The sequence below is a fragment of the Theropithecus gelada genome, chromosome 7b, assembly GCF_003255815.1.
Source record: "Theropithecus gelada isolate Dixy chromosome 7b, Tgel_1.0, whole genome shotgun sequence".
NCBI lineage: Eukaryota > Metazoa > Chordata > Mammalia > Primates > Cercopithecidae > Theropithecus > Theropithecus gelada.
In genome coordinates this window covers 4,652,269-4,678,757 of record NC_037675.1, presented here as the reverse complement: position 1 = coordinate 4,678,757, position 26,489 = coordinate 4,652,269, and the positions used below count along the sequence as shown (strand labels likewise).

General features: G+C 42.8%; 1 protein-coding gene across 1 annotated transcript in view; it reads left to right on the top strand.

Annotated features, from left to right (window-relative positions):
- IQGAP1 (IQ motif containing GTPase activating protein 1) overlaps nucleotides 1–21,018 on the top strand; it is a 118,425-nt gene extending 97,407 nt beyond the window's left edge. The window contains exons 30-38 of the mRNA XM_025391048.1: nucleotides 208–340; nucleotides 2,317–2,419; nucleotides 3,908–4,043; nucleotides 4,443–4,530; nucleotides 8,186–8,398; nucleotides 9,369–9,535; nucleotides 11,533–11,655; nucleotides 15,054–15,162; nucleotides 18,780–21,018. Coding sequence (XP_025246833.1) covers nucleotides 208–340; nucleotides 2,317–2,419; nucleotides 3,908–4,043; nucleotides 4,443–4,530; nucleotides 8,186–8,398; nucleotides 9,369–9,535; nucleotides 11,533–11,655; nucleotides 15,054–15,162; nucleotides 18,780–18,893 — 1,186 coding nt within the window. The 3' untranslated portion in view covers nucleotides 18,894–21,018. The remainder of the gene's footprint in view (nucleotides 1–207; nucleotides 341–2,316; nucleotides 2,420–3,907; nucleotides 4,044–4,442; nucleotides 4,531–8,185; nucleotides 8,399–9,368; nucleotides 9,536–11,532; nucleotides 11,656–15,053; nucleotides 15,163–18,779) is intronic.
- Nucleotides 21,019–26,489: the final 5,471 nt, after the last annotated feature.

Genomic DNA, 26,489 nt, shown 5'->3' with positions numbered 1-26,489 from the left:
AAAAAAAAAAAAAAAAAAAAAAAAAAAAATTAGAGCCAGTATCCCAAGGTTGTCAAGCACAGCAAACACACAGCACTTTCTCTTGAAGTAACTATATTGACTGGCTTCTGTTTGCACTCATTGTGTGAGAGGTTTGTGAAATGTCCTCTTGCCAACTTCTCATGCGTATGTCCCTTTTTGGGGGGCTGCTTCTTGTGCTTATTTCAGACGGTTTTTCCAAACTGCTTGTGACGTCCCAGAGCTTCAGGATAAATTTAATGTGGATGAGTACTCTGATTTAGTAACCCTCACCAAACCAGTAATCTACATTTCCATTGGTGAAATCATCAACACCCACACTGTAAGTATTTTTCTTTAATTACTTAATTTCATTATCCTTAATTATTATCCCTGGCTGCTGGTTATCATCTCTGGTAGCCAGGTGTCTCACCTTCCTGTGATCTGACAGTGCATCTCCTTGATGTCTCTTTTTTTTGCTTGTTATTCTTTTTTATTTATTTATTTAGAAATGGAGTCTCACTCTGTCGCCCAGGCTGGAGTGCAGTGGTGCAATCTCGGCTCACTGCAAGCTCCACGTCCTGGGTTCACACCATTCTCCTGCCTTAGCCTCCTGAGTAGCTGGGACTACAGGCGCCCATCACCACGCCTGGCTAATTTTTTGTATTTTTAGTAGAGACGGGCTTTCACTGTGTTAGCCAGCATGGTGTCAATATCCTGACCTCATGATCCACCCACCTCGGCCTCCCAAAGTGCTGGGATTACAGGCTTGAGCCACCACGCCTGGCCTTTTGCTTCTTACTCTTTTTTTTTTTTTTTTTTTGAGACGGAGTCTCGCTCTGTCGCCCAGGCTGGAGTGCAGTGGCCGGATCTCAGCTCACTGCAAGCTCCGCCTCCCGGGTTCACACCATTCTCCGGCCTCAGCCTCCCGAGTAGCTGGGACTACAGGCGCCCGCCACCTCGCCCGGCTAGTTTTTTTTGTATTTCTTAGTAGAGACGGGGTTTCACCGTGTTAGCCAGGATGGTCTCGATCTCCTGACCTCGTGATCCACCCGTCTCGGCCTCCCAAAGTGCTGGGATTACAAGCTTGAGCCACCGCGCCCGGCCATGCTTCTTACTCTTAACAATATCTACTGCTAGGTTTCTAAAATGTCTTCCCAGGCCATCTGCATCAGAATCCTATGGGCTGGTAGTTAAAAATGAAGTTTCCTGGACACCGCCCAGGCCTACTGAATCAGAATCCCACTGAATTGATCTAGTACTTTGATAAAATAGTGCTTTTACTCTTCTTTCTTTTTACCCCAGCCCTCTATGTTATTTTTCTAACATGATCTAGAATACTAGCTTCTTTCTCTGTAGCCTTGGAGTGGATTTTTCCCTTGGAAGCTGGAGTTCCATGTTTCTTCAGATTTTTCAAATCATTTTTTCCCCTCTGGGGACATGGACATGTAAAACAGGAACAAGGACATGTGTGAAAATGTAAATGAAATTTCAGGTTACTGTCATTTCTGAGGGCATCACTGGGGATAATGGCACCTTGAAGGCTTTGTTGAGTGCTCCTACAATAATTATAACATTGATTTGGTATACTTTTCTCTGAATTACGTCATGTCATGCACTGGAAACATTAAGTAAAAGTCTGCATGTGACTTATTTGAACTGGTAGTAGGGTACATTGATGACTTTGGGTATTGAACTTTGAGTTTCAATGTTTTGTGTTTTTTGTTTGTTTTGTATTTTTTTTTTTTTTTTTTTTTTGAGATGGAATCTTGCTCTGTCGTTCAGGCTGGAGTGCAGTGGCGCAATCTCGGCTCACTGCAACCTCCGCCTACCAAGTTCAAGCAATTCGCCTGCCTCAGCCTCCCTAGTAGCTGGGATTACAGGTGTGCACCACCATGCCCAGCTAATTTTTGTATTTTTAGTAGAGACAGGGTGTCATCATGTTGTCCAGGCTGGTCTTGAACTCCTGACCTCAGGTGATCCACCCACCTTGGCTTCTCAAAATGCTGAATTTACAGACATGAGCCACCACGCCCAGCCACAGTGTTCTTTCTTACACAGGGCACATTTGAGTCCTTTAAGGCCATGAGATTAAGAGAGTACCAGTATTTCCTCTTCTTACATCATAACAAGTCATTCAGCAGAGCCCAGTGTGGTGCTTTATATATCATATTGTTTATTTGGGTTGATTTGCTTGTTGTTTCTTTGAATATAGGAACTTTGTTGGAATCTCTTTGTGCAGATTATTGTTAGGCGTTCTAGGGAGGGATGAGCTGGAGAGTTGAATGTATAAATGGAGTTGATCATTGGTGTTTGCAGCTCCTGTTGGATCACCAGGATGCCATTGCTCCGGAGCACAATGATCCAATCCACGAGCTGCTGGACGACCTCGGCGAGGTGCCCACCATCGAGTCCCTGATAGGTAAAGTTCTAACTTTTTTTTTTTTTTTTTTTTTTTAAATAGAGTCTCACTGTGTCACCCAGGCTGGAGTGCAGTGGCCAGATCTCAGCTCACTGCAAGCTCCGTCTCCCGGGTTTACGCCATTCTCCTGCCTCAGCCTCCCGAGTAGCTGGGACTACAGGCGCCCGCCACCTCGCCCGGCTAGTTTTTTTGGTATTTTTTTTAGTAGAGATGGGGTTTCACCGTGGTAGGCAGGATGGTCTCGATCTCCTGACCTCGTGATCCACCCGTCTCGGCCTCCCAAAGTGCTGGAATTACAGGCTTGAGCCACCGTGCCTGGCCTTAAAGTTCTGACTTTTGCCTGGAAGGTCAAAGGGGAACATGACAGAAAAGTGTAATTGTCACCTCCTCTGTTTTTTGCACTATACCAAACTCTGGATATACATTGAGAAATAAAATAGATGTGATCCTGATAGTTTCGTAAGAGACAAAACAAAAACAACAACAACAACAAAAAAAAAAGCCCAGATGTGATCACTATCTATAAGGAACTGGAGACAGAGGAAGAGATCATTTTAAATGCAGATACATACTGCCAGCGTGTGTTTAAAAAAAAAAAAAAAAAAATTGCAGATACACAAATAATTACATAACTATAAATTAAAAGTCCTTTAAAGGAAATAATTTTTTTTGTTTGTTTGTTATGAGACAGGGTCTCCCTCTTGCCCAGGCTGCAATACAGTGGTGCAATCATAGCTCACTGCAGCCTCAAATTCCTAGGCTCAAATGATCCTCCTGAGTTTTTGTTTTTGTTTTTGTTTTTTTTTTTGAGACGGAGTCTCGCTCTGTAGCCCAGGCTGGAGTGCAGTGGCCGGGTCTCAGCTCACTGCAAGCTCCGCCTCCCGGGTCCACGCCATTCTCCTGCCTCAGCCTCCCGAGTAGCTGGGACTACAGGCGCCCGCCACCTCGCCTGGCTAGTTTTTTTTTTATTTTTTAGTAGAGACAGGGTTTCACCGTGTTAGCCAGGATGGTCTCAATCTCCTGACCTCATGATCCACCCGTCTCGGCCTCCCAAAGTGCTGGGATTACAGGCTTGAGCCACCGCGCCTGGCCCCTGTTTTTTGTTTTAATAGAGATGGGGTCTCACTATGTTGCCCAGGCTGGTCTCGAACTCCTGGCCTCAAGCCATCCTCCTCCTTTAGCCTTTCAAAGTGCTGGGATTGCAGGCCTGAGCCACTGCACCCAGCCAGAAAGAATGCTTTGAGAGAGAATTGTGAAATTGTAATGTTGAAATAATTTCTTAAACATTTATGAAGTTATTATGGATCCTTTGCCTTTATCATTTGGCATAATATCTTATTTCCCAGTAAAAGTTGTTCTCGTCACACTGTACATGTTAGGTGATTCAAGTATTTTCTTAGACTTGCATCATCTTTTTAATTTGTATTATTTCCCCCCCAATATCTCCTCTTTATTACACTGACTCTTTCCACCCTCCCAAAACTTCAGGGGAAAGCTCTGGCAATTTAAACGACCCAAATAAGGAGGCACTGGCTAAGACAGAAGTGTCTCTCACCCTGACCAACAAGTTCGATGTGCCTGGAGATGAGAATGCAGAAATGGATGCTCGAACCATCTTACTGAAGTGAGTATCAAAAGTAGGAAGAATGAAATGAATGTAATCCAAAGGTTTCTTGACCTTTGGAGAGGAACCTGCTGGGTCATACCTGAAATGACCATCCTGACCTCTCATACTTTTCATAATCCCAGTCACCAATCACCTCGCATATTGTACTTGGCACAGGATTTTTCTGCCTTATTTTGCTAATATGCTACAATGAAATGTAAATCTTGGAAATCCTAACCCTTGTACCTACTTATGGTATGGTTGGGTAAATAAGCCTAGTGCCTTGAGTACTGTGTGCTGGCAGCTGCTGCTTGGGACTTCTGTGAGGTACTGTTTGTGCTGCTGCTGCTGCTTCGGTCCACTTGAGAGGAACTAGAACACTGGTAATATTTAAATGCTTCCCCCATCTTGTTTCAGTACAAAACGTTTAATTGTGGATGTCATACGGTTCCAGCCAGGAGAGACCTTGACTGAAATCCTGGAAACACCAGCCACCAGTGAACAGGTAAAATTTAGGGTCTAACATACTCCTTTGTTTGGTAGATAAGCTCTCCCGATAGGCGCATGTCAGAGAAAGGAGGAGAGACACAAATAAGAGTTGGTAACCTAGGGGTGAGCGTGAATGTAACTGGGGGGCAGTGGTAGTTACAGCTCATCTGAGAAAGTTTTTGGTTCCATTGTGTCCATCCAGTATATCCGTCCCTTGGTATCCACAGGGGTTACTTTCCAGCACCCATTCCCCCCACCCCCAGCCAATACCAAAATCCATAGATGTTCAAGTCCCTTATATAAAATGGTGCAGTATTTGGCTGGGCGCGGTGGCTCACGCCTGTAATCCCAGCACTTTGGGAGGCCACGGCGGGCGGATCACAAGGTCAGGAGATCGAGAGCATCCTGGCTAACACGTGAAACCCCATCTGTACTAAAAATACAAAAAATTAGCTGGGCGTGGTGGCAGATGCCTGTAGTCCCCCCTACTCAGGAGGCTGAGGCAGGAGAATGGCATGAACCTGGGAGGTGGGGCTTGCAGTGAGCCGAGATCATGCCACTGCACTGCAGCCTGGGTGACAGAGTGAGACTCCGTCTCAAAAATACTAATAATAATAATAATTAATAAATAAATAAATAAATAAAATGGTATAGTATTTGCATATACTTACACACATTCTCCCATATACTTTAAATCCTCTCTAGACTACTTATACCTACTACAATATAAATGCTATGTAAATAGTTGTTACTGTATTTTTAAAATTTGTACTTTTTTTATTGTTGTTTTTTTTTTTCAAATAGTTTCAGGGTTGGTTGAAACCATTAATGTGTAGGGTTCACTGCAATTTATTGAATATTACATATTTGGAATTCTGTTATGTGCCGTGGTAGATAGAAGGAAAGTACAGAATGTGGCTCCTAAACTCAGTGAACTCGTGATCTTGTTGGGGAATTGTGACATGTATTCCTGAAACAGTGATGAAACCATTCAAAATTAACTATGATACTGACTAAAAAATAATAGAAGTTTCAGGAAAGAGGCCAGTGAAGCAATGCATTAGGAAGGCTTCCTAAAACAAGTGGAACTGGAGCCAGACGTATAAAGGTGGATAGGATTTGGGTGTGCATGTAAGACAAGAGAGGGCATTCGATGCAGGAGAGCGATGTGAACAAAAGTACAAAGGAGGGAAGAGCATGATGCGACCAGACTTCATGTCTAGAATGGAGCTGTGGGTGGAGGCGAGTAGTGAGAAATAAAACATGAGACCAAATTATTTAGAACTCACAAACTAGATGGGAATTTGGCACTGCAGAGATAAGAAATAAAGAGCCTCTATAAGGTTCAAGACCATTTAATGTTAATTAATTCAGCAATGCTATGAGAGCAGATGGTGGTTAAGTTATCTAGGTATGTGATAAGGTCCAGTGGGGTGGGCAGATGGGGGTTGGGACCTGGCATTATGTAGGGTTGGATGAGTCATGTCATATCTAAGACTTTTTTTTCTTTTTTTTTTCTTTTTTTTCAAATTTGAGACAGAGTCTCACTCTCACCCAGGCTGGCCTGCAGTGGCATGATCTTGGCTCACTGCAACCTCCACCTTCTGGGTTCAAGTGATTCTCCTGCCTCAGCCTCCTACGTAGCCGGACTACAGGTGTGCACCACCATGCCTGGCTGATTTTTGTATTTTTGGTAGAGACAAGGTTTCACCATGTTGGCCAGGCTGATCTCAAAAACTCTTGACCTCAGGTGACCCACCCCCCTTGGCCTCTCAGAGTGCTGGGATTACAGGTATGAAGCACTGTGCCTGGCCAGAAACCTCTGTTTCTCATTTGTCAAATAAGGAAAGTAGGTCAGGCCATTCATTTCCAAATTTTAAGCATGGTAATCTGTTTCATTAAGTGACAACTTACCTAGAAGCCCAGTATATAAAGCAGGTACTCTGCTACTCTGCTAGCCAGGAATAGGGCATCTGAAATCCAGCCCTATAGGACTCTCTGGTGCCTCTGGCAAACTCTTAAGGCTGCAGAGAGAACTATTTGGAAACCATTGTTTTAAATGAAGTCTCAGCTCTCAGTTGCTATGACTGATTACCGATTAGATATGTGTGAAAGGCAAGTAAGGATGTATAAACCAATACTTGAAACATGTTGAACCTAGAAAGAAATTTGAAATAAGGAAGGAGGAGCCCGTCTTTATTGAGAACCTAGTATGTGTTTGGTGCTCTCACCTCTGTTCTTTCATTTAATCCTTGCAACATTCCCATGAGTCGAGTCTTTTCATCCTTATTTTACAGATGAGGAAACAAACCCTTACAGGTTAACTGGCCAAGATCATCAGCTTGTAGTGACAGAACCAGATGCAGATCCAGTTCTCTCTGCTTCCAGAGCTTATGCTCTTAACATTATGTGATGCAGAGTAGTCTCGACTTTAGAAGATAGGGGACTATTGGGAAAGGGAATTGCTCCAGTTAGGGGGAATTACAAGCTTGAAGTATAAGCCATCCCGAATGTAAACATCCCAGTGCAGACAGTGGAGAATATGGCACCAGAGCCATGGTCACAAAGATTTGGGATCTGTCAACACAGAGGCAGTCATTGAAGTACTGAGAGGAAACAGAGAGAAATGGAAGTACAAAACAATGCATAGTGCAAGAACACAGTGCAGAGAAGATGAGCAAGGTGACAGAAAAGGCATTGGATTTTGGACAGGGTATGGTAATTGGTGATGAGAGCAGTAAAGAAGAAAGTGCTGGAAGAATGAAACAGCAAGTATAGATCATATGTTAGACAGGGACAGACAATGGATGGTGACTGAAGGATGGCAGTATCAAGGGAAAGTGTTTCCCTGTTACTATTGGGGTGTCTGCAGCATGTTTGAAAGCAGAGGCAGTGCTCGAGCATGATTCCGCCAAATGGAAAGTGACAAAGTGACAAAAAGAATTAGCAAAGATTTACTAAGCGTTGCTCTTGTTGTGTTAGTATAGTTATAACATTTATACAGCTATGTTTTTAATAAAATTAAATGGCTTCCATGTCTCAAAATGTGGTAGAGAAAAATGACTTTGTAGCCGGTACAGTCCCGTCTCGGTGATTGTACCTGGAGTCCACCAAAGAAGCCCTAAGCAGTTGTGTGCCTTTTTTTTTTTTTTTTTTTTTTTTTGAGACAGAGTCTCGCTCTGTCACTCAGACTGGAGTGCAGTGGCACGATCTCAGCTCACTGCAAGCTCCACCTCCTGGGTTCACGCCATTCTTCCGCCTCAGCCTCCCCCAGTAGCTGGGACTGCAGGCGCCCGCCGTGACGCCTGGCTAATTTTGGTTTTGTATTTTTAGTAGAGACGGGGTTTCACCATGTTAGTCAGGATGGTCTTGAACTCCTGACCTCGTGATCCGCCCACTTTGGCCTCCCAAAGTGCTGGGATTACAGGCATGAGCCACCGCACCTGGCCCAGTTGTGTGATTTTGTAGATATCATCTCTTCTAGGTGGAAAGAAGTGCCTCTGCTTCATGCAGTTTCTCATCTGTTATTTGGCAGGAGTCAGAGTTTGTTTCCTTCTGTTTCGAGGTTGGAGTTTAAGATCTGTATAAGTTCGGGTGCGGATGTGCTATATAAATTCAAGTTTAGGATTAGTGTGGTGAACTTGCTGAGAACTTCTTTTTCCCATCCGTAGGAAGCAGAGCATCAGAGAGCCATGCAGAGACGTGCTATCCGTGATGCCAAAACCCCTGACAAGATGAAAAAGTCAAAATCTGTAAAGGAAGACAGCAACCTCACTCTTCAAGAGAAGAAAGAGAAGATCCAGACAGGTTTAAAGAAGCTAACAGAGCTTGGAACCGTGGACCCAAAGAACAAATACCAGGAACTGATCAACGACATTGCCAGGGTACTGCATTTGGGAGACAGAGGGGAACTGGCCTTGTTCAAAGCTGAGAGGCTCGAGAGACAGTAACTGTCCAGATAACAGCATAGCTTCAGTTCATGGGCAAATTAGTGCCCTCCTCTCTGAGAAACCATATCTGACTCTCCAGCATGAGGGCCTTGCCCGACCTGAGGTGGCTTATTCCATGGCCTAAATTAGTAGGGAGAGGACCTTAACTAGAGCCTCCTATGACCTTAAGGAATTTGTCTTCAGCCTTAAAGAATTCTTCCAGATCTTTTTCATGATTACTGTGAAATATAAATTCACATCAAGCTGATGAAATCCTTGATTTGTATGAATCATCTCAAGCGAGGGGCTTTGGTGAGGACTAAGAGCTTAGGTGTTCTCTGCTGTTGCACTAAGATAATATTATGCACACCTGGGAACTGGTAGTTGATGTATTATAATTCTCTTTTTCTCCCTTTCCCAACAAAATAAATTTAAGAGGTCCAAACCAGCTTTGCAAGTAAATTCTAAAAATGTGTAAGTCTAAATGTAACGCATTTCCCTGCTAGAAGATACAAATGGGGGAAGAAAATTTGAGATCTGAATTTCTCTGTTAATTTGTGAAAACAAATCTCAGCACTTTCGGAGACCAAGGCAGGAGGATCACTTGAGACCCCATCTCTACAAAAGAAAGTTTTTTAATTAGCCAGATATGATGGCATGTGCCTATAAGTCCCGGCTACTCTGGAGGCTGAAGTGGGAGGATCACTTGAGCCTGGGAAGCTGAGGCTACCATGAGCCATGATCTCAACCACTGCACACTCCAGCCTGGGCAACAGAGCAAGATTCTGTCTCAAAAAAATAAAAAAGTATGGAGTCATATTTAAGGCAGAGTTAAGCATTGCTGGGTTCTAGTGTGAAATGATAATCACTCAAGAAGTGCCTGATACCTGTCATTATTTTTCTAACTCTAATAATTATGTCTCAGGATATTCGGAATCAGCGGAGGTACCGACAGAGGAGAAAGGCTGAACTAGTGAAACTGCAACAGACATACGCTGCTCTGAATTCTAAGGCCACCTTTTATGGGGAGCAGGTGGATTACTATAAAAGCTATATCAAAACCTGCCTGGATAACTTAGCCAGCAAGGGCAAGTGAGTATTTTTTCTGTTTTAAAAATTGATTTCAGGGAAAAGAATTAGAGTGAGGAAAAAGCAGAGGCAACTGAAATGACGCTGGAAATTTTTGCTTAAAATACACTGGATCTATTTATCGCATTAGTCTTTTATTTTACCTCTAATCATTTGTATAATTGCCTGTTCCATTTGTTAGTGTATGATATAAATGGTGGGGGATTTCATGGATGCTTACCGCTAAGTAATGCTTTTGCAAAATATCTTCTTGGGGCCTGTCAAGGTGGCTCACACCTATAATCCCAGCACTTTGGGAGGCTGAGGTGGATGTGTCACTTGAGGTCAGGAGTTCAAGACCAGCCTGGTCAACATGGTGAAACCCCATCTCTACTAAAAATACACAAATTAGGTGGGCATGGTGGCATACGCCTATAGTCCCAGCTACTTGGGAAGCTGAGGCAGGAGAATTACCTGAACCTGGGAGACGGAGGTTGCAGTGAGCCAAGATTGCACCACTACACTCCAGCCTGGGCGACAGAGCCAGACTCTGTCTCAAAAAAAAAAAATCTTCTTGGTGCTAGAAATTAAAATCATGAAAGGAGATCATCTGGTGGTCCCAAAATCACTTAAGGAATATTATGCAAATTTGGATCCTCTTGCTCCTCTGTATTCTTCCTGAGGACAAGATCACAGGCTCTGATTTTCTTCCTGGGTACTGAGGAAAGTCTGATCCAGCTTTCTTGGCACTGGCCGCCAGCTATCAGCATGCCCATTTTACAGGGAGGGAACTGAAAACCCAGAGACGTGGGTGATAAGAGCAGGTTTTACTTGTAGGGTAGTTTATTATTTATTCCTAACTTTTTATTTTAAGAGTTTTCAAATCTCAGAAAGATGGAATGAATAGAACAGTAAGCACCCATATGCCCTTCACCTAGATTCACCCATTTCTAACATTTTGCCATATATGCTTCCCGTTTCTCTGGCTTGTGCACGTACTCTGTTTTTCTCTTTCTCCCTGGAAGACTCCCTGGGATCAGGCAGGGCTGATGGGAAGGGATGAAAAATAGGCCCACCTAACCCAGCTTGCAGAGCTGACTCCTGTGAGCTTTTGACGTGTTTCCATTGTTCTTTGTGTACTTCCTGACACAAGATGTTTCATGTTCAACCTGTAGTTTCCCCTCCCCGGGCCCAGAATGAACTGTTTTTCCAAGAATCCCTGGTTTCTTTGAATGAAGAATGGTATTTAGAAACCAAGATCTAGAACTGAGTGTGTTCACTGCCAGATTTGTCATGGCCTCCAGGCCTTCTAAGCAGGCAGACCTGGATTCTCATTTTTTTAATGCTGCGTATTATTCCATTATACAGATAGATATAACAATTTACTTAAGCAGTTCTCCATTGATGAACATTTGTTTCCAGTTGTTATTATTTTTTAAATTCTGCAGCAAATAATCTCTTGTACATATGTCTTTTGCAGATGTGGGCATGTTTCTGAAGTTACCACTTTTTGCCTTGATTATCCTAATAGCCTCCTAACCTGTTTCTTTTTCCTTATTCTCGTTCATCTGTAATTGCTGTGCTGGCTTAAATGCTTTTAAAAAGTATTTATTTGATATTATTTTTATTTTTTCCCTACACAGCTGAGGGGCTTAGAGTAACTCCTTCGCTGCAGGGATTCAGTACCATTCCCTCAGGCTGGCATATGAAGCTCTCATAGTTACTTGTTAGGAACTGAAGTTCCCAGAAGGACATGGGAGGATTAAGACACTGTTAAATTCATGGGAGTGTTCTCAGATATAATTTAGACTAAAAATAGAAGCAATTTAGTAATCTTTCCCCTGTTTTGCAGAGATATTGCTTAGGCTAATTCTAACATTTGTTTGCCATTTTAGAGTTGGTATGTTACTTATGCTTATGTCTGGAAGTTTGGTGTCTGACCTTGTTTCCTTCAGTTACCAATGATGAAGATTCAGAATAGATGGTTACTTGTAGAAAGTGACATGATGTGATTTTTACAGAGTCTCCAAAAAGCCTAGGGAAATGAAAGGAAAGAAAAGCAAAAAGATTTCTCTGAAATATACAGCAGCAAGACTACATGAAAAAGGAGTTCTTCTGGAAATTGAGGACCTGCAAGTGAATCAGTGAGTCTTTGCTTTTTGTTTTATCAGTTGATTTTTATTTCTACATTTATCACATCTTTGCCTTTTTGTCTTTATTTCTCTTTTCTGGATGGTTACTTTTAATATTTTTTACGTATTTATATATTTTTATGTGTAGAATTAGGCCTCATACTCAGAGTTAATTTGTCATAAAAGAGTTTTTCTTTTCCTTGTTTGTAGAACCTTTGTCTCAGGTCATGTTCACTTCTTTGGGTCTGATCTTAATTTTTCATCATTAAAGCAGGAAGCCACTCCTTGGATTTCTTCTGTTTCTGAACCAAGAATAAATTAAGAGTAACAATAAGAGGAGTTGAGTTTGCTTTATTCCACTTACAGCTAGGAACCAGGCACTTAACCTTCATTTTCTTTTCTGGGAAGTATCAGCTTGCTTTGCACGTGGTTCATGGACCTGACATGTCATCCTCCCGTAGATCCTGGGCCCAGCCTCATTAGCAAGCATTTATTAAGCGTCTGCTCAGTCAGCCCTGTGACCTCAGGCTACTGATCTTTCCCTTCTTGTGTCTGGGGAAAAAAAAACTTTTAAAAAAAGAACTTTTACATTTTTCTGATTCTAAAATAATATGTATTCATTATTAAACTTTGAAGATACAGTAAAGCATAAAAAAGAAAACACCTGTAATTTCACAAGCCAGAGATAACCAGGGAAATCATTTTAATGTATTTTTTTTCTATTCACATAAAGATTATCCACAACTCACCCACTTATTTATCTAACTACTTTATATATTTTTTTTTTTGTTCTTCTTCTCCCCCTTTTTTTTTTTTTTTTTTTGACAGAGTCTCTCTGTCACCCAAGCTGGAGTATGGTGGTGTGATCTCAGCTCACTGCAACCTTGGCCTCCAGGGTTCAAGCAATTCTCCCACCTCAGCCTCCCAATTAGGTGGGACTACAGGCATGCATCACCACACCCAGCTAAGTTTTTGTATTTTCAGTAGAGATGGGGTTTCACCGTGTTAGCCAGGATGGTCTTGATCTCCTGACCTCGTGATCCTCCCATTTCGGCCTCCCAAAGTGCTGGAATTACAGGCCTTTTTTTGGAGGGGAAACAGTCTCTCTGTGTAGCCTATGCTGGAGTGCAGTGGCATAATCTCGGCTCACTGCAACCTCCAGCTCACTGTAACCTCCGCCTCCCAGGTTCAAGTGATTCTCTTGCCTCAGTCTCCCAAGTAGCTTGGATTACAGGTGCCTGCCACCACATCCAAATAATTTTTGTATTTTTAGTAGAGACAGGGTTTCACCATGTTGGCCAGGCTGGTCTCAAACTCCTGATCTTAAGCTGATCTGCCCTCCTCAGCTTCCCAAAATGCTGGGAGGATTATAGGGATGAGCCATTGCACCCAGCCTAAAATAACTACTTAATATTTTTTAACACAAACTGGGACAATACTGTTTATGGTCATGTATCCAACTTTTTTCTTATAACATTATGCTGTGAGCATTTTTTATATTCATTGAAAGCATCCTTTTTAATGGGTACATAATTTTTAAATTTTTTTCTAGAGAAAGAGTCTTGCTGTGTCACCTAGGCAGGAGTGCACTGGCATGATCACAGCTCACTGCAGCCCTAACCTCCTGGGCTTAAGAGATCCTCCCACCTTAGCCTCCCATGTAGCGGGGACCATAGGCATGTGCCACCATACCCAACTAATTATATTTTGTAGAGACAGGGTTTCACTTTGTTCCCCAGGCTGGTCTTGAACTCCTGGGCTCAAGCAGTCCTCCTGCCTTGGCCTCCCAAAGTGCTGAGATTACAGGCATGAGTCAATATTGCCCTTCTTTTTGTCATTATTTTCCACTACTGTTCAAGTGCCTATCTCTATTTGCCTTTCTTTCTTCTTTTTAATTTGCTTCTATGGGTTTAGAAACTAAATAGCCAACTAAATCTGATAAAATTATTTATCACTTAAGATAAATATCTTTTTTTTTTTTTTTTTTTTGAGACGGAGTCTCGCTCTGTCACCCAGGCTGGAATGCAGTGGCCGGATCTCAGCTCACTGCAAGCTCCGCCTCCGGGTTTACGCCATTCTCCTGCCTCAGCCTCCCGAGAGCTGGGACTACAGGCGCCCGCCACCTCGCCCGGCTAGTTTTTTGTATTTTTAGTAGAGACGGGGTTTCACCGTATTAGCCAGGATGGTCTCGATCTCCTGACCTCGTGATCCGCCCGTCTCGGCCTCCCAAAGTGCTGGGATTACAGGCTTGAGCCACCGCGCCCGGCCAAGATAAATATCTTTAAGGAATAACCCGTGAGGCATTCCAGTTGAATAAAATGCATGTATGTTTCAGTGCATGGGTTTTTGTGACTTCTCCTTTAACTCTCAGTGACCTTTTTGCATCTTTCATGGTTCTCAGCCCTGTTCGTAATAGGTAAGGTAGCTCCATAGTTGAGTTCTGGAAATCTGGGGTCCTATACTTTGATCACCCAGAGGATGCCTTAATCCCTTTTTTTTTTTTTTTTTTTTTTTTTTTTTTTGGAGACGGAGTCTTGCTCTGTCACCAGGCTGGACTGCAGTGGCACTATCTCAGCTTACTGCAACCTCTGGCTCCCGGGTTCAATCAATTCTCCTGCCTCATCCTCCTGAGTAGCTGGGACTACAGATGCATGCCACCACACCCAGCTAATTTTTGTATTTTTAGTAGAGACGGGATTTTACCATGTTGGCCAGGATGGTCTCGATCTCTTGACCTTGTGATCCACCCGCCTCGGTCTCCCAAAGTGCTGGGATTACAGATGTGAGGCATCGTGCCTGGCTGCATAACCCCTTTTCCTTTTGGCTTCCTAAAATTTCCTGGCAGGTAACATGTTGTGAATGAGTGATAACTTAAATATTTTTAATAATAACAATTTATCTTTGGTAATACTGAGTGTGCTTATGTACACAGCACCTACTCTTTCTAGAAAAACCTCCTCCCTTGGAGCTTTTTTTACTGACCCCCTTTTGTTTATTTACTTCTCCCAGTCCTCAAACATGCATGTATTCAAACACACATACCATCTCCTTCCACCCCAGTTTCCTGTTTTCTCCTTTTATCATTAGGTTTCATTTTTGGCCATGTGGAAGTGAAGAGAATAATGATGTCATCCCTTCACAGGCCACTTGTGGCACTCCTCAGTGGTTCTTCTTTTATAGAATGCAAGTGCTGCAGGCAGAGAGAGGTTGCCATTCCTCTCTCCAAGTCCCAGAGCAGATGGTACTTAGGCATGGCAATCCGTGCTGCTTCAGGTGCAGAAGTACTTTTGACCTGTATTTTCTACCCCTTTTCACCCTCGAAGACTTGGTTCATCTCCTTTCCCCATTTCACAGAATATTTTTATATAAGAACATAAAAACCATACCCTTACGATGTTATCTTTCAACAGGTTTAAAAATGTTATCTTTGAAATCAGTCCAACAGAAGAAGTTGGAGACTTTGAAGTGAAAGCCAAATTCATGGGAGTTCAAATGGAGACTTTTATGTTACATTATCAGGTGGGTATGCACCAGCAGGAACCAAAAGCTTTCTGGATGAGATTCTTGTCCAAGTAGGAGAACTAGATAAAGAGGAGACTCATCTGAGGAAAGCTGTCTACATTCAGCAGTGAGCTGGGCTCCACACTGTGGGGAAAGAAGCTGAGTGTTGCAGCACGTCTGGTTTGGTGTGTACACTCTGGAGAGCTTTTGCAGATGTAAATCTTCAGAAAACATTTATCTGAAGCTTCCACTTAGTGCTGCCACTAAATTTTTTTTTTTTTTTTTTTTTTTTTTTTTTTGAGACGGAGTCTGGCTCTGTCGCCCAGGCTGGAGTGCTGTGGCCGGATCTCAGCTCACTGCAAGCTCCGCCTCCCGGGTTTACGCCGTTCTCCTGCCTCAGCCTCCGGAGTAGCTGGGACTACAGGAGCCCACCACCTCGCCCGGCTAGTTTTTTGTATTTTTTAGTAGAGACGGGGTTTCACCGTGTTAGCCAGGATGGTCTCGATCTCCCGACCTCATGATCCGCCCGTCTCGGCCTCCCAAAATGCTGGGATTACAAGCTTGAGCCACCGCGCCTGGCCAGCTGCCACTAAATTGAGCTGATACCTTGGACTTGAACAAAATGCATAAGTACACATGCTGACATTGCAAAATTGTAAGTCCACTTAGTAGCTTGAAATTTTTTTCTCATTTTGATTTGATGTAGGTACTTAAAGGTTAGATGCACTTCTGACAAGGTGTGTGTAAAGTTTATATTTGTAAACCACATCCTATCTTAAATCCAAAAAGAACTCGGGAGTAATTCATTTTTACAGCATAAAGATCCCTAAGTTTTATTTTGAAATATCTGATTTTTACACGTTAAAAAATAGCAGGGCATTGAGAGGATTCCTAGGTGACGTCCAGACTCCTTTAGCTTTGTGTGTGTGGCACCGGTTTGTCTGCTCCTGTCTCCTTTCTTGCACTGCTTCACACAGCCACGCCCTGCCAGCCCGGGCAGGTGCCTTCCTGTGAATGTGCATTTGGACTTCTGCTCATGCTGCCCTCCCTCCCCTCCCCTGCCTTCCAACCCCACCCCTTTTGTTCCTTCATCATTTGTCAAGTACTTCCATGTGTGTACCTCCCCCAGCCAAGCCATAATAGGTGGTTTCCCCTTCGCTTCTGTGGCCTTTGCAGACATCCTCTGTTTACAGTAGGTGTTGACTTACTTCCCCTCTCCCCGCTAAAGCCATAAACTCCTTAAGGACAGGTAGCATTTCTTAGTCATCTTCGTTTCCTTGTCAGTGACCAGTAGACCATTAAAACATGTTAGCTAAACAAATGTGAAATGATTTTGTGATGCACACAGCTAACTGAAATACTTCCACCAAAAAAAAAAAAGGAACCTCATTCCCTCAGTTCACCAAATTGTTATTGTTTTAATTTTAAAATTTTTTTATTTTATTTATGTGGAGTTATCAGAACATATTTTTTTTTTTTTTTTTTTTTTTTTTTTTTTGAGACGGAGTCTCGCGCTGTCGCCCAGGCTGGAGTGCAGTGGCGCGATCTCGGCTCACTGCAAGCTCCGCCTCCCGGGTTCACGCCATTCTCCTGCCTCAGCCTCCTGAGTAGCTGGGACTACAGGCGCCCACCACCGCGCCCGGCTAATTTTTTGTATTTTTAGTAGAGACGGGGTTTCACTGTGGTCTCGATCTCCTGACCTTGTGATCCGCCCGCCTCGGCCTCCCAAAGTGCTGGGATTACAGGCGTGAGCCACCGCGCCCGGCTCATATTTTTATTTTTAAATTTATTAACCAAATTGTGTTAGGCCAACCAGTCTGCCTATGGTAATTGATTAATTTATGTACAAATTCATTAAATGTGGGGTGACTGCCAGGTGTGGGGTATTATGTTAGGCACAGGTGCCAGCAGCCCTCATGGAGCTGCTAGGATTTTTCCAGCAGATGATTGAACTTGTGGGGTCCTTTCTTTTTTTTTTTTTTTTTTTTTTTTTTTGCGGTTGGGTGGGGGAGCGGCGGAGTCTCACCCTGTCGCCCAGACTGGAGTGTAGTGGTGTGATCTCCACTCACTACAACCTCCACCTCCTGGGTTCAACTGATTGTCCTGCCTCAACCTCCTGAGTGGCTGGGATTACAGGTGCGCACCATCACGCCCGGCTAATTTTTTTTTTTTTTTTTTTGAGACAGAGTTTCGCTCTTCTTGCCCAAGCTGGAGTGCAATGGCGCAATCTCGGCTCACTGCAACCTCCACCTCCCGGGTTCAAGTGACTCTCCTGCCTCAGCCTACTGAATAGCTGGGAATACAGGCATGCGCCACCACGCCGGATACCCAGCTAATTTTTGTATTTTTAGTCAAAACAGGGTTTCACCATGTTGGCCAGGCTGGTCTCTAACTCCCCACTTCATGATCCACCTGCCTCAGTGCTGGGATTACAGTCGTGAGCCACCGCACCCGGCCTTGTGGGGTCCTTTCAAGCCTTTTGACCCTTGCTTTCTCATCACCATTTTTCTAAAGTTTAGAAGTGAGAATGCTCAGATTTCTTAAACTTGTTCAGGACAATGGCGAAAGTAACAGGAAAAGCAAGAGCATTGCAGTCAGATCTGGATTTACCACGTCCATCTCTGTCCTGTGGTGCAAGTCATTTAACATCTCTGAGTCTCGATAGCTCATCTTTAAAGTTAGGATGATCGCACCTCATAAAAATTTTTGTGAAGACTTTTAAAAGATGCTATATAATGTGTTTACACAATACCAAGCACATGGCAGACACCTAATAAAACATCAAGTTCTCTCTTTTCTCCTTGCCTTCAGGATAAAAAGTTTTCTAATGTTACCGGGCGCGGTGGCTCACGCCTGTAATCCCAGCACTTTGGGAGGCCGAGGCGGGCTGATAATGAGGTCAGGAGATCGAGACCATCCTGGCTAACACGGTGAAACCCCGTCTCTACTAAAAATACAAAAAATTAGCCGGGCGTGTGGTGGGCGCCTGTAATCCCAGCCGCTCGGGAGGCTGAGGCGGGAGAATGGCATAGACCCAGGAGGCGGAGCTTGCAGTGAGCTGAGATTGCCCCACTGCACTCCAGCCTGGGTGGCAGAGCGAGATTCCGTCTCAAAAAAAAAAAAAAAGAAAGTGTTCTCATGTGGAATAGAAATTAAGAATCTAGCAGATAGTATTGAGGTGACATTACTAGCCTTGTCTCATTTCCCATGCTTAGTATATTTTATCCTAGGTTTAATCTTCACCTTTTCCAGATTTATTAAAACTAGTGACCCATAACATGGATGAAATGGGAAAATGTCATTGTGACTTCTGAAATAAAAAGCTTAGGTGTGTGTGGCAACTGAACATGTTTCTTTTTCTTTCCATGTATGATGAATTTTGATATGAACAACATGACTTCCTAACTCCAAATCAACCAGAAGAGCCCCTTGGCCAGTGCGCCCTATTGCTCCAGCTCTCAGGCTGGTTATGCAGTGGGTAGTTTCCTAGCTAGGAACTTTTCTTTCACCCCAGTTCACATCTGGCACACAAGGCAGGCCTCAGTCCATCTGGAGCCCTCCCTACCTTGTGTCCTTTTTCCTTGTTCCACAGACTTGATTAACTGTCAAAATGTTTTGTTTTGTTTTGTTAATAGGACCTGCTGCAGCTACAATATGAAGGAGTTGCAGTCATGAAATTATTTGATAGAGCTAAAGTAAATGTCAACCTCCTGATCTTCCTTCTCAACAAAAAGTTCTATGGGAAGTAATTGATCATTTGCTGCCAGCCCAGAAAGATAAAGGAAAGAAGCACCTCACAGCTCCTTTCTAGGTCCTTCTTGACTCATTGGAAGCAAAGACCTAGCCCACAACAGCGCCTCAGTCTGATACACTCCCGATGCCACATTTTTAACTCCTCTCGCTCTGATGGGACATTTGTTACCCTTTTTTCATAGTGAAATTGTGTTTCAGGCTTAGTCTGACCTTTCTGGATTCTTCATTTTCTTCCATTACTTAGGAAAGAGTGGAAACTCCACTAAAATTTCTCTGTTGCTACAGTCTTAGAGGTTGCATTACTTTATTGTAAGCTTTGGTGTTTGTTTTAATTACCAATAGGGATGGTAGGATTCAAATTTTTGTCATTTAGAAGTGGAAGCCATTAGCACCAATGACATACATACAGGATGCACAACTAAAATGTCATGTTATTAACAGTTATTAGGTTGTCATTTAAAAGTAAAGTTCCTTTATATTTCTGTCCCATCAGGAAGATGGAAGGATATGGGGAATCATTGGTTATCTGCCATTGTGTTTTTCTTTATGGACAGGAGCTAATGGAAGTGATGGTTGTATGTTCAAAGGAAGCATTTCTAGAAAAAAGGAGATATTGTTTTTAAATTTCATCATCAAACTTGGGCAGTTCTGTTTGTGTAACTCCCCGACTAGTGGATGGGAGAGTCCCATTGATAAAATTCAGCTACTTAGATAAATTTGGAATGGGTTGAGACACCTGCCTGTTTGTGTTGGTGCACAGAGATTGACTTGATTCAAAGAGACAATTCGCTCCATCCCTATGGCAGAGGAATGGGTTAGCCCTAGTGTAGAATGTCATTGTTTTTAAAACTGTTTTATATCTTAAGAGTGCCTTATTAAAGTATAGATGTATGTCTTAAAATGTGAGTGATAGGAATTTTAAAGATTTATATAATGCATCAAAAGCCTCAGAATGAGAAAAGGTTTTTTTTTAATTGGTTTATCTGTATATCTGAACTCTTGAAACTTAAAGCTAAAACACTAGGATTTATCTGCAGTGTTGCAGAGATAATTCTGCCTTAAATTGTCTAAAACAAAAACAAAACCAGCCAACCTATGTTACACGTGAGATTAAAACCAATTTTTCTCCCATTTTTTCTCCTTTTTTCTTTTGCTGCCCACATTGTGCCTTTATTTTATGAGCCCCAGTTTTCTGGGCTTAGTTTTTTAAAAAAATCAAGTCTAAACATTGAATTTAGGAAGCTTTTGTTCTTAGATAAAAAGTCATATACTTAAAAAAAAAAAAAAAAACTTTTTCCAGGAAAATATATTGAAATCATGCTGCTGAGCCTCTATTTTCTTTGATGTTTTGGTTCGGTATTCTTTTATAAATTTTTAGCATTTAAAATTCAGTGATGTACATTAAGCCAATAAACTGCTTTAATGAATAACAAACTATGTGGTGTGTCCCTATTACAAATGCATTTGGAGAAGTATTTTTATGGGACTCTACTCAGGTCCATGGTTACAGCCCACAGGGAGGCGTGGAGTGCCTGGAAGGATTCGCCACTACCCAGACCTTGTTTTTTGTTATATTTTGGAAGACAGGTTTTTTAAATAAACATTTTCCTCAGATTAAAAGATAATGCTGTTAACAACTAGCATTGCCTCAAAAACTGGGGCCAGCCAAAATGTGTCAGCCCTATTTCCTTAAAAGAGGCTATCAATCCCAAAGGCCACATCCAAGACAGGCAATCATGAGCAGAGTTTAGAGCTCTTTTAATAAAATGCATCAGTTACTTGTAAGGATTGTAGTTCCCTCAACATGACTGCTAATGCAGAATAGTGTAAAATGCACTTCAAGAATGTTGATGGTGATGATGATACAGAATTGTGGCTTTAGTAGCATAGAAGATGCCCCAACAAACTCATGGTGTTGAAACCACGCAGTTCTCATTACCGTTATTTATTAGCTGTAGCATTCTCTGTCTCCTCTCTCTCCTCCTTTGACCTTCTCCTCAACCAGCCATCATGACATTTACCATGAATTTACTTCCTCCCAAGAGTTTGGACTGCCCATCAGATTGTTGCTGCACACAGTTGCCTTTGTATCTCTGTATGAAATAAAAGGTCATTTGTTCATGTTTGTGTTTTTCTCAGTTTCATTGTTAACAGTTTGCTAAACACCTTGACTAGAGTGAGATGTAACAGTTAAAACCACAACAGCAAACAACCCCTTTTAAAGGAGAAAACAAGTCCACCATCAAATCACTGAATGTCTCAAAGTGATTTTTAATATGTGAATTTGTGACTTTAGCCTTTTTAATGAATATGCTTAAGTTATCTTCACCATAAAAAGAAGGGGGTTGTGGGAAGCAAACATTACATGTCACTTAACTCTGATTGACAAACGGTAGAAAGTTTAAAATTGCAACAGCATTTAACCTTTGTTGACCTGAGCACATAGAGTGTGCCCCTTACGGGATTTCTATGTTACATGCAAGTCACCAGAAAAGACTAGGGGATGTTGAGTGTGGAAAAAGTAAACCACAGCAGTAATAAAAGAAAAGGGGCCGGCGTGGTGGCTCACGCCTGTAATCTCAGCACTTTGGGAGGCCGAGGCGGGCAGATCACCTGAGGTCAGGAGTTTTAGGACCAGCCTAGCCAACGTGACGAAACCCCTACTAAAAATACAAAAATTAGCTGGGTGTGGTGGCGTGTGCCTGTAATCCCAGCTACTCAGGAGGCTGAGGTAAGAGAATTGCTGGAAGCTGGAGGTGGAGGTTGCAGTGAGCCAAGGTTACAGCACTGCTCTCCAGCCTGGGAGACAGAGCGAGACTCCATCTCAAAAAAAAAAAAAAAAAAAAGGCTTCCTTGTTAGCGGGCCGCCTTATTTAAACATATACACATGCACATAAGCATCCTATTGTGTTGGTAAACTGTGGCCAGACTATATTGGAAAATTAATGACAGGTTGAAAAAAGGGGAGAAACTGAATAATTCTAAAATAGGGAAAATGAAAAATTGGAGGTAATGATTTGTGCGAGTGGCTGGAGATGACCCCATGCACCTCTGAGGAAGAGTGAGGGGAAGAGCATGGCTCTCCTGGTGGGACTCTGGAAGGTGCCCTTCTGAGCCCCACATTTCTCATTCTGAAATGGAAAGGATGCTGTCTAGTAGCTTTGTTATTGAAACCTGAAATATTTTAATAACATGCTCTATATTGTACTGCAAAGAAATCAAGGGAGTTAGAAAAGTGCTTATCAGGACCGGGTGTGGTGGCTCACGCCTGTAATCCCAGCACTTTGGGAGGCCAAGGCGGGTGGATCAGAAGGTCAGGAGATCGACCGAGACCATCCTGGCCAACACGGTGAAAACCCGTCTCTACTAAAAATACAAAAAACATTAGCTGGGCGTGGTGGCGCATGCCTGTAGTCCCAGCTACTCAGGAGACTGAGGCAGAATTGTTTGAACCTGGGAGGCGGAGGCTGCAGTGAGCCGAGATCTCGCCACTGCACTCCAGCCTGGGCGACAGAACGATACTCTGTCTCAAAAAAAAAAAAAAAAAAAAAAAAAAGTGCTTATCGGCCGGGCGCGGTGGCTCACGCCTGTAAATCCCAGCACTTTGGGAGGCCGAGGCGGGCGGATCACGAGGTCAGGAGATGGAGACCATCCTGGCCAACATGGTGAAACCCCGTCTCTACTAAAAATACAAAAAATGAGCCGGGCGTAAGTGGTGGGTGCCTGTAGTCCCAGCTACTCGGGAGGCTGAGGCAGAAGAATGGCGTGAACCCGGGAGGTGGAGCTTGCAGTGAGCCGAGATCGCGCCTGTAATCCCAGCACTTTGGGAGGCCAAGGCGGGTGGATCACTCGAGATCAGAAGTTGGAGACAAGCCTGGCCAACATGTTGAAACCCTGTTTCTACCAAAGATACAAAAATTAACCCGGCGTGGTGGCACGCACCTGTAGTCCCAACTACTTAGGAGACTGAGGCAGAAGGATTGCTTGAGCCTGGGAGGTTGAGACTGCGGTAAGCCATGATTGCACCACTGCACTCCATCCTGCTTAACAGCAACACCCTGTCTCACCAAAAAAGAAAAAAGAAAAAGAAAAAAGAAAAAGAAAAAGAAAGAAAGAAAGGAAAAAGGAAAAAAAAAATCAGAGTAGGAAAGTAAGATGGAACGTGGAGCAATGGCGGAGTGAATGCCATGGAGTCCCAGCTGCTGCTGGTGGTGCCACTGCACCAACAGGGAGGGAGCCGGGGTCGTCACAGCCCTGCTGCTCATTCTTTTGCCTGTGTATCCCTGAAAATAATTTGGGAAAACGTATACATCCCTTCACACATTTTAAGTTTGACAAATGCATTTTTAATGTTTAAATCATAGAGTACCTGCTAGCACGTGAATTTCAAGATAAAAATTACATCATAAAAATATCGAATGGAACCCACCTTCATTCATTTTTAAAGGTACATGAACAAAGCTCTTAGTTGGAAATTTATTTTTTATTTTATTTTATTTATTTTTTTGAGACAGAATTCTTGCTCTATCGCCCAGGCTGGAGGGCAGTGGCGTGATCTCGGCTCACTACAACCTCCGCCTCCCGGGTTCAAGTGATTCTCCTGCCTCAGTCTCCTGAGTAGCTGGGACTACAGGCGGCTGCCACCATGCCCGGCTAATTTGTTATGTTTTTAGTAGAGGCGGAATTTCGCCATGTTAGCCAGGCTGGTCTCGAATTCCTGACCTCAAGTGATCTGCCCACCTCAGCCTCCCAAAATGCTGGGATTACAGGTGTGAGCCACTATGCCTGGCCCTGGAAATTTAAAATCTTCACAAATTTAACGGTTTTTGTTTTTGTTTTTTGCTACTCTGCTTCCTTCAGAATTTCATCCTAGTGAAATATTTTAAAGGATATCTTATCTTTGTTATCTGTAACAAAAATAAAAATTTGTTTTCTGTGACCATAAGCCTATTAACCCAATCCAGAAAAACGTCTTGCATAGTTACAGTTTTAGTGCATATTTGATTGCAGTAATTTTTTTTTTTTTTTTTTGAGTTGGAGTCTTGCTCTGTTGCCCAGGCTGGAGTACAATGGTGCAATCTCAGCTTACCACAACCTCCGCCTGCCAGGTTCAAGCAATTGTCCTGCCTCAGCCACCCGAGTATCTGGGATTACAGGAGCCCTTCACCATGCCCGGCTAATTTTTGTATTTTTAGTAAAGACAAGGTTTCACCATATTGGCCAGGCTGGTCTCAAACTCCTGACCTCGTGATCCGCCCACCTCGGCCTCCCAAAGTGCTGGGATTACAGGCGTGAGCCACTGCACCCGGCCCAGTAATGTAATATTTCATCTTGACAATTCTAAAAGATACTCGAAATGCATTTCTTTTTTTTGTTATTTTGTCATAAGTGTCTAATGAAATGCATTTATTGATAAGACAAATGAAGGTCTTTTAAAATGAAGGTTTAAAAACATTGTAGATAAATATTCTTGCTAGAATGAGATGGGGCTCATGACCAATTCTATTTCTATTTTTCATTTTTATAACTGTAAGCTCCAAGAAACATCGAGGTGTTTTGTTATAGCAATGTCACCCATTTCTTAGGACTCCTTAGTTACTAATCCAAAAAAAAATTCAATGATTTATAATAAGTTATAACATGAATAGGTTCTCCAACTTTGTTGAAAGCAAAAATTTTAAAAAAAGATATTTACCTAATTTGGAGAATTTATTATGCATGCAAACATTAGGTTATTCACTTTCTCAGGACTTGGGAAGTAGACCAGGGGCTTTACCAAGACTTTTAAAGAAACTCAATTATAACTATTTTTTTTTTTTTTTTTTTTTTTGAGATGGAGTCTCGCTCTGGCGCCAGGCTGGAGTGCAGTGGCGCAATCTCAGCTCACTGCAATCTCTGCCTCCTGGGTTCAAGCAGTTCTCCTGCCTCAGCCTCCAGAGTTGCTGGGATTACAGATGCATGCCACCACACCCAGCTAATTTTTGTATTTTTAGTAGAGATGGTGTTTCACCATGTTGACCAGGATAGTCTCGATCTCCTGACCGCGTGATCTGCCCGCCTCGGCCTCCCAAAGTGCTGGGATTACAGGCGTGAGCCACCGTGCCCGGCCTATACTTATAACTCTTTAACTTAAAGACAGCTTATTTAATCCAATCTGTTAATATGCTTGGGAAAACAGAAATATTTTAATACTCCTTTGGTACTATAATTTTTTAACTTTTATTGCAGGGAACTTTCAACATGTACGTGGGGAATAATGTAATGAGCACCCATGTGTCCACTATCCAGCCCAACAATTATCAACACACAGTTAAGCTTATTTCACCTCTACCTCTGCCCAAACCCTCTTGGGTTATTTTGACAAAACCCAGGTATAGTATCATTTCAACCATAAATACTTCAGTATGTGTCTCTAACACAGTTTTTTTTTTTTATCACAGAAGATATTTGGCTGTTTGGAAATGTTTTTAATTGGCCTGACGAAAGAGGTGCTACTGGCATCTAGTGGGTAGAGGCAAGGGATGCCACCTGACATCTTTCAGTGCAACAGGACAGCCCACCACAACCAAGAATGATCCAGCCTCAAATGTTAATAATGCCTGGGGTGAGACGCCTCTCTTACAGATAAGGACTTTAAAAAAATCCCCATCCCATCATCATACCTAACAAATTATTTTAAAATATCAAACAGTCATTGTTTAAATTTCCCTATTCATCTTATCATTGTTCAGTTTGTATCTTCGAATCAGGTGCCAGACAAGATCCACGCATTACATTTAGTTGATAGGTCTCTTAAATACTTTTTCTTTTCTTTTCTGTCTTTTGAGACGGAATCTCACTCTGTTGCCCAGGCTGGAGGGCAGTGGCTCGATCTTGGCTCACTGTAACCTCGGCCTCCCAGGTTCAAGTGATTCTCCTGCCTCAGCCTCCCAAGTAGCTGGGATTACAGGTGACTGCCACCACACCCGGCTAATTTTTTGTTATTTTTAGTATGGACGGGGTTTTGCCATATTGGCCAAGCTGGTCTCAAATTCCTGACCTCAAATGATCCACCTGCCTCGGCCTCCTAAAGTGCTGTATTTTTACAGGTGTGAGCAGCCGTGCCTGGCCATATATAATTTTTTGAATGCTCAAATTGTCCCTTCTTTGACCAGTAAAAATTCCTTCACGGTGACAGTTGAGTACTTTTGACGTGACCCTAGTAATCTTTGCTAGTTTCCTTGATTTCTAGCATAAGATGTTCCAGACTCATCTTGTGACAGTTCTCAACCCCAGACCTGGAATCCACCATTTCTCTGTGGAGCCCTGGTTTCTGTTAGCTGGTAATGGTATTTCAAGGCTGACGTCTAGGTGGATGCTAGGGGTGTCCCTCACCATTAGGTTGGTCATTGTGTCTTTTTGTTTTGTTTTGTTTTCTTGAGACAGGGTATCGTTCTGTCACCCAGGCTGGAGTTCAGTGGCGTGATCTTGGCTCACTGCTACTTCCACCTCCTGGGTTCCAGCAATTCTTCTGCCTCAGACTCCTTAGTAGCTGGGATACAGGCATGTGCCACCATGCCCAGCTAATTTTTGTATTTTTTAGTAGAGATGGA